This window comes from Necator americanus, chromosome I (genome assembly GCF_031761385.1).
Source record: "Necator americanus strain Aroian chromosome I, whole genome shotgun sequence".
Classification (NCBI taxonomy): Eukaryota; Metazoa; Nematoda; class Chromadorea; order Rhabditida; family Ancylostomatidae; genus Necator; species Necator americanus.
Genome location: NC_087371.1, coordinates 4,514,267 through 4,525,268, shown reverse-complemented (window position 1 = coordinate 4,525,268; position 11,002 = coordinate 4,514,267). Strand labels below are relative to the sequence as shown.

Here is an 11,002-nt window from a genome sequence, read left to right as displayed (position 1 = left end):
TTTGCGGACGAAACAACGTGATCGAGTACAAGCTCCTAAGGTCGAGCTGATCGAGCTATCACCCCGACCTTAAGGTCAACACAAAAGTTCATGTGTTCGAAGGGGAAGCGGATGGAAAGATCGCATTGAAAACAAAATATCCAGAATTTAGCGTGGACAACGAGTTCTCACGAATGTTTACTTATTTATTACGCTCAATAGCGCGTCGAGGAAAAACATTAGGTACGCAAAAACGCTGGAAAAATATAGTGAGAACAAAGAGAAACAAATAAACACAAATAACAACAATAAGTGTATAGTGAAAACAGAAAAGAAGCAGGACCGAAAGGAAACAACCTATAAAAAATAATAAATAGAATAATAGAAATAAAATAAATAAAATTCAGAAAAAAAGAAACATCGAAGAAAATAAACATAAACATAAACAACAATAGCTGAATAGTAGTGAAAAGAGAAAAAGAGAACAGATGAAAAGAATACAGCTCATAGGAGCAAATAATATAATGTAATGTAATAATAAACAATACATAATATATAATAGTAATATAAATGACATATATAGAACAAATAACATACAAAAATAATAATAGACAATAATATAATAAAATAACATTTTAAAAAAACCTATAAAAAAAGAAAAGCTTTAATTTGAAGGAATTTGGAAGATTTACATCCGTAAATAGCTGAGTAGAAAAAAAAACAGATATCGTCGGAAAAAAAACCAAACGACTGGAAGTAGCAAATATTTTAGTGCGTTACTGTAATTGATCTATAGCCTGAAATTAAAGACCTACAATAGCATAAAAAATGTTTAGTCTAATAAAAATAAAAGTAAATAAGAAAAACAAAACAATAACGAGTGAACGACGAACGATTTTAGTTGCGCGTAATCGAGGAACCCCATCGGCCTCTTCGATCATTATTGATGCGTCATAATCTACTAATCGATATGTGAGCATGTTCGATCTCCCTTTTCTGAAATCTAAGAACCCGAATACTTCTTCAAGCCGTCCTCTAATCTTCCTGATCTTTTTTTTTGGAAATCACATGTATGTACGTATCTTCTTGTCTTTGTTCGATGGCTCCGCTGCAATTCCCAATCCAGAAAAACGGAAAAAAAAGAAAAGATAAAAAGGGAAAAACCTAGAGCTTCGATAATTGGTATGAATGGAGTGATTTTAACTGAGACTTGAAAAATCAAATGTGACCAAATCCATCGAGAACAAAAACTTTGGAAAGTTTCCAGGAAGTATTATAATCTCTTATTTTTCCACAACTTTTCCAGCAATATCATAGTCTTTTGAACTAGCACGCTAAATCCTGGAAGTCATCAGGAGAATTTGGAATTCTTTTATTTATCACGAATACAAAAAACTGGCTTTAGCCGAATGCCCCCGCCAGCCTTCAGATTTCACGGCAAAAAAAAGAAATGCAATCTCACCAGAAAAAAAAAACTAGAGAATCCCATTTCTTCCAAAAACTAAAAAAAAAGCTAAAATAAAAACTCTATTATTGGTCGTATAATAATTTCCGAAGAAAAATACTGTTAGTAGAGATAAGATGGAAATTACCGTGAACCAAAACAATTCTATTAATTTCTCACCTTCTCCTATGAGATGCCCCGAGGGCGTATGCTTATTTGGCTGGCAGAAAGGAGGCCCAGACAGAAAAACAACGCACAAACAAAACACACAACATAAGCAATCTCCTCGATGAGGAAGTCTGCCCTGTTTTCCAAACAGGGACAGATCAATTAATTAATTTTTCAGGGATCTTTCTTTTACAGTTCAACTATGGAATAATCGTTCCTAGTGATCTCATTCTTTCTCCAGGTGGGTAAGGAGTGAAATTATAATCTGGATATGATTAGAACATTGAGCGCACCAGGAAAATAGCATAGTAGGATTGGGTTACACCCTGAGCACAAAGAACCACATGGGTCTGGATCTATGTCCGAGAAGTATAGGCACAAATTCGGAAGGTGTAAATTCCAATCGCGACCTTCGCAACGGGACTGCAAGACGTTAGCTGCAAAATAAAGCCAAGACTAATTCGACTGAGAATTCGGATGAAAATCTCCATGCTGTGTTGTTAAAGAATTAGGAAAGATTTTTCCACGAATTTCTGGAAACTATCAAGTATATGAAGCGATAAATAGCTACATTGGAACAAGAGGGCCACGCCCATGTTATTGTGAAGCATGAACAGCACTTTATAGTCCCCCGCAAGCGCGAACGGATGTTTACGGATTTGTGGATATTTACTATTTACAGGATACGGTAAATACGCATTATAACGTCCTCAAGCGAAAAAAAGAGCAAGTTATTCGTATTGTCGAGTTTATTTCAACTTATTTTCTAATTTCTTACGGTAGCCGGTTCTATAATGTCCTCTCGGAAATATTCAGAGATAATAAAAAATAAATAACGCTGATCTACGCTTGCTCTATTTTTTTAAATAAAGAAAAAACCTCCCAATCTAAACTAATTATGTAATTTCTGCCATTTTCTACAATCCTCTCCTCGCTCTTCGGCTAACCGTTCAATGCAATTTTCTAGAATTCACTTATGTATGATAAAAAAAAATTAAAATAAAAATATTCATTTGCAAATCATAAAATAAATACTCTTCTTGAATACTTTGTGCAACCGAAAAAAAGAGCACTATTATTTCTGGAATCACCCAATATGTCAGCTCGGTCTAAACGACCAATCATTTCTGGATCGTTTTCGTCAAACTGAAATATTGGATCATCCTCAAAAAATTTACGAGATGAACACTGAGGATGAGGAAATGAGGACAATTGGTATAGGAGTGCTGCTGAAAACCATAAATCAAAGACCTCAATAGCCTCCGACAGCATTCTTTTTTTTCCCGTTGACATTGACGAAGCAAATGGACCGCAAAGTTGACGTAAAGGATGAGGGATCCTAGTTGCTCGTAGGCGTCCGCAAAATCCTGGACTTTGCGGGATTTCCTACGCTTTTCAAAAATTCATTGCCTAGCAATTTATGGAGACAAGGAGCAGACCAGGACAGGAGACGCGAAACACTTTTAAGCGACCAGAAAGCAATTGATAAGTTCGAGTTGTTCACCAGAACCACTTTCTTGCGCAAAAAAAAGCTCTAGGTCCCATGATTAAACTCTGAATAAGGAACTATGGAAGGAATTAGTAAAGCTGTGGGAGCCAGCAGTCACATACGATTAAGTCAAATTTTTTTTATAGGGAACATAATTAGAGAAAAGAAAAATAGCTGTAGGCGTCCGCAGAACACTTTGGAGACAAAATATGACGCGTGTAGTGAGGCCAAGTCCGCTATTCGTCGTCGTCTGCTTCACAACAACAGCCATGAAAAATGTGTTTGGAACTCGCGCGCTCGTAAAGACCCCCTCAAAACACAATTCGACCGCCTCAATAAGAATAAGAGTGGGCAAACGCCTTCCGGAACGTACGGAAGGCAAACTCGATGCAATCGTACTTCGTTGCGGGACCTAGCAGTTTATAACATGAACATCTTTAGTGCTGGAACGAATGAATATGTATTTCAGCTGCACTTATAAAGGTGGAAATCTCAATTGAATAGCATTGTATCCAGCCAAAGCCCATTTATCCGCCAAAGCGCGTTTATTCAGTTGAATAAATGGTCCTGGGTGGTGAACTCAGGTTTCTGTAGTTAATTATAATTAGCAAGACAACTTAGAGCCTGATTAATCTAACCAGTCGTAATCAATAATATGATGCTGGGCATCTGTGCAACAATTCGCAACTCGGCCCGCCCATTTCGATTCCTGGGTAAGGACTGTGCCGCGCTCTTTACTTTCTTCAAAATAACATGTAAAGGAAACAAATACAATAAGTGCAGATTTATTTACTTCAAGAAAAGACAACAGAAACAAATATTCAGAAAAAAAAGAACTAATATAACCAGAAAAGCAATCAATACTCTTGTGTGAATATTGCGTTCGCATGCATTGAGTCATTCTGCGAAGAAGAACTTTTTGGGAAAGGAAAAGTTTTACCTATCATTCTTGACATGTTAGAAAACACATTCCAGCTTCTTCCAATTAGTGAAACTAATAATCCAATTTGAAAAAAAAACTACCCATGTCAAATTTAACAGCATCAATTTAATTTAACAGCAAGTAACGGGTAGTTATTGCACAACGATTTTACGAAATTTATCTCCAACTGACGCCAGATAGCTCGACTGTAGCGCTCGTTCGAGGTCAGCTAGCTGAGCAACGGAAACAGCAAGTTGTGGGGCATGACCTTCGAATGTGGTCACTGGAATATCACATTTAAAAAATCCGAACAAGAAATTCACAAAAAGAAGTGTTACCGTTCGCTCGCTTTGCTCCATAGACAATTTTTCCATCAAATTCATCGACAGGAATTTGGAATGCTTGATCTACTATGGCAATAGTTTGCCCCAAATGCTCTTCTATATCGGCTAGAAGCTGAAGAACACGCATTCCAATATTTCAAGAAGAAAAAAGATGGGAAAAACTCGGTTAGATTAAAAAAGAGACAATACGTGATACCCACTTTTGGTTCGTTGTACCATATGGTACAACCACCTTCCGACAAATCTCTCGTATTTCTACATCGTGGATTGCCACATTTGTGATACCACACCTTCTCTTCTTGTGTAGAAACGAGCGAAATGGATAAACCCATTCTGAAACAAACAACACATCCATGAAATAAAACATATAGAGAAACTAACACAAACTGGTTTCTGGATTATGAATTTTACAGAATATTGCCTACTAAAAGAGGAGTAGAAGAGGAAGATGTGTTGACTGTATCTGCGTCATTGGCAGTCAGCATATTTTAAATCCTACTTCGAGCCGTTCGAAAAAAAATGAGCAAACCAACCTCTCCGCTCTTCCTACACGTCCAATGCGATGTACATATTGAGCAGGTTCATCAGGCAACGTCACATTAATCACTGAAAATAAGACCTATCTACCGTACCCCAAGGAAGCACATCAACCAAAGGATTTCTAGTATTCATTTAACAAATTCTCTATTAAATTCCTTCAATTGCTCCAAAAAGGACGAAAAAATGAAATATCAAAGTGTTACTCACAAAATGGAACTCCGCCAATATCAATACCACGAGCGGCAACATCGGTACAAACCAGGAACGGTTTTTTCTTTGCCTAGAACAAATCCATGGACAACTTAGAGCAGGCATCTACAGATAACCTGCATATAAACAGCTATTTCTCCACAATAATATTTTAAATAAGAGATTTATGACTTATAGTACTACCAAAAAGCAAAAATGAAACGCATTTTCAAGACAGTCGAAAAAAACAACGCCGTATACGATTCTGGATACAACAAAGGTATTCGCGAGAACATCTTTTACAGTATCCACATTCGTGAATCCATACGAAATCTTTACCTTGAAATCTGCTAATGCTTGTGACCTTTCCTTCGGTGATCTGTCTCCATGCAGGCAAACGGCTCCGTAATCTGCAATGTAGAAGCATAAATGTATAAAATTTAAAAGATAAATGTCAGTAAAGGAAGTAAATCGATAAAAGTATACTATTTTTAAGCAGATATGCCTCCATATCGTCACATTGTTGTTTTGTACGACAAAATACGATGCACTGTTCCATTTTCAAAGCTTCAATGGCCTAGAATAAGAGTTAGAAAACCTCACAACACGTTAGCTTTGTAATGGAGACACATACTTTAAGCACATAACATCCTTTGAGGATTTTCGTTCCTAAAGAAACTGTATTCTTGTCAGTGGTGTTGAGGCGGATATTATCGCGCTCATGGACTAGATCGTGCTGAAAGTTACAGTTAGAGGAATAATGAGAAATCAGAAGAATATCTGCAAGAAGGGAACTAAAATTAATGTAAAATAGATGAAAATCATAGAGAAGAACGATAGATGTAAATATAGACGATTCGGAAAGAAATAAATCAAGAAGAGAATTTTAATAGGAAATTTAAGAAGGTACAAACCTGCAAATGGTTCGGACTATGCATAATTCTGATCCATTGCTTGTCGCTAATAGCATCAACCATACAAACGACATGATGTACAGTTTCTGCCACGCTGTCCATACCTTTGAGATCAATCCACTGTGGAAAATTCATGTACTTGTCCTGTAAGACTCAATATTTTGTGGTTCTATTTTTTTTTTTGTCTTTTGCTATGAGAGCACAATAATGATGAGAAACTTACGGCGAACTGCGTAATCTGCATATTATGCAAAGTTGCTGAACAAGCAATTACTTGGAGACGCATGCCATTTGATGATACCGTTGGAACCTTGGCAAGGAGCCTTTCAAGTTGTTGTTTGAAGGACGATAGGATTTGATCCTGAACATGAAATGTTTTCGTCTAAAAAGTCGCCTTCACCTAATTATTTCAATCTGGAACACATCTCACATGGATTTTACTCAACTTCATGACGCAGTGAAGAAAAAAGCAAGAACTAGAGGAACTATCCGAGAAAATTCTTCTTCAACTCAGATTTCAGAAGTATGCAGACCAAAGCAAAAACTGAATCAGGTAATAAAACCAACCGCCTCGTCAATAACAATGAAGTTGAGACCACTCATTGATAGTTTATGCGTTTCTATCATATCCAAAACACGACCGACTCCACCTGTGACAATATCAACACCTCGATCAAGTTCATGCAGCAACTGCGACATATTCGCGCCAGCTGCCAAGGATATACATCTACAAAAGAACGCAAGCCAATTAATAATCCTCATTAATAATATTGGTAAATAATAATATTAATTAATAATCCTATCTTCAATCAACAAACAACACAATTGAAAAAAAAAACTAACTTGATTTTTGGATCACTAACATTCTTCGAGAACTTAATTAGATTCTCATGAGTTTGCTCGATTAACTCCTTGGTCGGTTCAAGTACTATACAAACTGGTGCAGCATTTGATTCTTTTACATCGTTTTCTATTTCCAAACCACGCCATTCAGTCAACGATGATGGCGTTTTTGACACAGCGATGAATCCCTAAATAACGCTCCTCCATACAAGATCACATCTGGAAACACGAAAACGTATCACACTATTTCGCACATGTGAGTTATCTTTCCCTTCTCCACCCTACACGAGACTTTCGCAAGCAAAAAAGTCACTAGATCTCACTATCATTCCTATCTATGCTAAATATTTGAACGCTTTTACATCTTTTGGCGGAAACGCAAACGGTGTGTCTCCGAAATTCAGCTCCAGCGAAGAATTCTGAACCAGAACTGCTGGATGTAACGCAGCGTGTGGACTGGAGAACTTCGCATCTAGTCGGAAAGCTATCTCAAACTCCTTCCCGTTTTTGGACCACCTGTAACAATAAATAGATAAGTTAGTGCGAATATCAGTGAGAGTTTTACGACATGGAAGACAGATAAAATATTATAGTGTTCAATAGATATTTTGTTTGTCTCATAGGAAAAAAATGAAACACCTGATAAGTTTAATCCACAGTGCTCTTCTAATATTGAAGCTTCCTCATGGAAACTAAGAAAAAAATGACACTGACCAAATTCTCCCATTGTCCAGATCTAGATAGCATCCCATGACGTCCCCAGTTGTGAAAGACTCTCCATATTTCTCGAATTTTCTCTGAGTACTTTTCATTCCAGTTCCTCCAAATCCAAAACTTTCGTCCTCAGCTCCTGTAGAAAGTCTCCCGTAAACTAACAATCCTAGATATTTTTGTTTAAATTACGTCACCTAGATCCAGTGAGGCACGAAGTGTTGACCAGCCAATGCGACACAACCCATCACGAGTGATCTTTGCCTCGTAATAGTATTTCCCTGCAATCGGAAATACTCACCTTCAATGCATAATAAGGAACCAAACTGATGTCAAACTAGTCTCGTATTAAGCATTATCTCACCACACTTACCTTTAGTATGTACACCGCCCATACATCTTGCGCCATACCAAGCTTTTGGTACACGACTTTCACAAGACAATCCATCTTGCGAAAGAGCGAGCCCCATGGCTCGATCTGCTAGATTTAACCGCCAACTGACAGCTGTAAAAGAAACCCAATACAATATTCCCTACTTAAGCGCAACATTTAGGAGCAAGTGTGAGAGAACTAACATGATTTCCCTCCAGACTGAGTATTCATTACATCTTTACGTCTTTCCCATACAATTTGTACAACAGGCAACGAGAACGCTCCAGTTTTACCGCTACCCGTTTCAGCAGCCTAGAAGCCAAATTTCATGCAACTGGATGGCGAAAAAGTTCATAAGCGACGAATCTGTCCTTTTTTTAAGAGAAACATAACTATGTTCTCACTTACAATAAGGACGTCACCTCCTCCAAGAATGGCTGGGATGGCGTCGCATTGAATTGGTGTTGGGAGTCTAAAGGACAGTATTTATCAGATAATATTTGAGGTTAACGTCGAAAAAGAATTATCTAGCTTGTAACAAGTATTGCATATAGAGAATAGAAGTCTTTAGCCGACATTGTTAAAAGTTCAGAATTATTAATAAAAATTCCCACTATCCTCAGTACGAAAATTACCAGTTAATTTGATTGAAATTTAGAAATTCCCAAGCGTAGAGCACGAAGGTGCCAACTAAAAGGTCGAAGGATGCAAGGACATTAAAGAAGTGCAAAGAAAAAGAACGTCGGCACATCAGCGGAAAAAAATGCTGTAATTTCTGCCTTTCGACGTTAGAACTCGTCGTCGTCGGCACCATTATAAAAGTTCAAAAGTTGCAAGAATTCAACACATAAAGCTGTTCATAAGTGGCTTTTACTTACTCCCATCCCATATCAGATACGGCATCACCAAGCTCAGGAATTACACCCAACTCTTCAAACGCAGTCATTGCACTCTGAAAATACCTTAACGTAGTTGAATAGGTACGAAATCATAAGAGTTCGAAATGATAAACAGCATTTTCAATTTGTGGGAGGATGTGGATTTGGTCCGACTGGGGAGATGTTGCGACGACTGAAGTCGGGTGGAATGTGACTTCGCACTCCAACATGGTTTGCATGACGTTCATATTACGTAGTGTTCAGTCGAAGCATCTAATTTATAGTACAACGGCTGACAGGATGTTCGCAGTCACTGACACACAAGCGGGGCTGCAAGCTTTAACTGGCTGTTGATTGTGATTTGGTGATTATCGATATAGTCGGGTCAAGGCGACATAAAGCTCGATGCACTTGCACAAGCTCAACGCTCGAACAGGCGCAGTGGAGTTAGGATCGAAAGGAGACCTTTCATCGCTGCAGTTCCCACAAGGTCCCACTTTGATCCCAGCCGCTTGCTCCACCGCGCCGCTTCGAGCACAGCCGCAACCGCACCGCGCTTCATTCTGATCCAAATTTATTACTAACGTGACTGGCGATCTTTGTGGTCGCTAGTCACCAAATTCTTAGAGACGGAACTGCGGGCAGTCTTCAGCGGTAGCGCTCGAAGCTGCACGTTTTCTAATCGTTCGCAGGTGAGTGCCAGCTTAGCGCTGCACCGAAGTTAGTGGCTGTATTCTATCCTTAGCAGGGAGTTAAGCGAAAGTCCCACCACACCGCTTCAAACGTGATATTACGAACGTACGCTATGTTAAGTCGCCGCCCAAGGAATGGTCGTTTTGACCTAACATGAACTATGATGCCTTGCATCCGCAGTCCGACAATAGAGAAGTTCGGCTTACATTTAAGTAGCACGTAAATGTGCTCCATTTAGTTTCATCCAAAGCCGTCTGCTACAAGCGATTCGTTAGCTCCTGTGTTTTCCCTATGGTCCACGCAAATGATTAGTGAGTTAAGTACGTAAGAGCTTGAGAAGCGGCGCAATTTCAGGAGTAAACGAAAGAGAAGAAATAGAAATTAAATAGTACACTGCCGAGTGAGTGGCATGCCCCACTCCCATCGAGCAAAGTACTTCCTTATGTAACGGTTAGCTCCTTATACCCCATAAGCAGAATAGCATAAAAAAGTTTTATAAGCACGATGAGGCAAAATACGATATTCAAATGAAAAGAAGACATGAGAATGTGCAAAGAACATGGTAGAAATAATTTTTATTGTCAATATGGTAAAGCTGTAGACAAAGCACAGTTACATATATCGAGTGAGAAGGTATGATTTAAAAAAGCTATGGAATCCACAAATAACAAGCTATTAAGTTCTCGAGAGCAATTTATAGAAAATCACTTTCAAAGTGAAAATTAACGCTTCAAGAGAAAAAAAAGTAGGCAACAAGGTTTACAACGTAGAAAAGATTTGAAAGAAAAATACCAGTACAAATTCACACGGCCATAAGTAATACCGAAGACTGACAAGCAACATAAGACAAAAGCCATTATTGAGTATCTCACATAAATTAACTGGCTTCCGCTTGTTCTTTTTCGCGCAAAGCAAGGGCCAGTTCCTCCCGTTTCATACAGAGACGTCTTTTTTCAGCCATAATTTCGTCAGCGAGTTTTCTTAAATGATCGTCTTCGATCTGAAATGGTAGAATATCAAGCTTGCTACTCAGAAGAAAATTCAAATGGAGCGCATTATTACTTTGATCTTCCGAAGCATCCTCGTTCGCCTGGCTGTTGTGGAATCTGGTCGATTTTGCTGCTTTGACTTTAACCTGGGCTGTGCGCTTCCTTCAGGCATTTTCAGACACTGCAAAACCACTGTAATCTTATGGATGCTAACAAATACAATTGAAGTTGATTACGGTGAAATATCTGACCGCGACGCGCTTTCGAATTGGACAGGATAGAGCGGGGTTGGAATTGACAAGCAGATCAAGAGCGCGGGATTGTGTTTAGGGCAATAGAGTTGGAGTCGCCACACGGCTGACCTGACTCGGTAGTCGCAAATCATCCCACCGTTTTGATATGTGACGTCAATATCTGCCCTCGAGATATGAGTACATTCCCAACAGCATACATTTTTGTTGGATTATTTGTACTAAGTTCCCCCAATAAGTTTCTTTTCACGGATTTCAACACTTTAATTCACAGC

At 38.6% G+C, this 11,002-nt stretch overlaps 2 protein-coding genes across 2 annotated transcripts; both read right to left on the bottom strand.

The window, feature by feature from the left end:
* Positions 1–4,154: 4,154 nt before the first annotated feature.
* RB195_004469 (uncharacterized protein) lies at positions 4,155–8,862 on the bottom strand (the record flags this gene model as incomplete). The annotated part of the gene is made up of 19 exons (XM_064182324.1): positions 4,155–4,285; positions 4,341–4,458; positions 4,547–4,679; positions 4,880–4,952; positions 5,094–5,166; positions 5,415–5,485; positions 5,562–5,652; positions 5,710–5,811; positions 5,990–6,133; positions 6,213–6,350; positions 6,557–6,716; positions 6,833–7,020; positions 7,195–7,348; positions 7,547–7,682; positions 7,741–7,824; positions 7,917–8,048; positions 8,120–8,228; positions 8,325–8,388; positions 8,795–8,862. The coding sequence occupies 19 exons, from the start codon at positions 8,860–8,862 to the stop codon at positions 4,155–4,157; spliced, it is 2,169 nt and encodes a 722-aa protein (XP_064033591.1).
* A 1,502-nt stretch (positions 8,863–10,364) lies between these two features.
* RB195_004468 (uncharacterized protein) lies at positions 10,365–10,648 on the bottom strand (the record flags this gene model as incomplete). The annotated part of the gene is made up of 2 exons (XM_064182323.1): positions 10,365–10,487; positions 10,550–10,648. The coding sequence occupies 2 exons, from the start codon at positions 10,646–10,648 to the stop codon at positions 10,365–10,367; spliced, it is 222 nt and encodes a 73-aa protein (XP_064033590.1).
* Between the last annotated feature and the right edge of the window lie 354 nt (positions 10,649–11,002).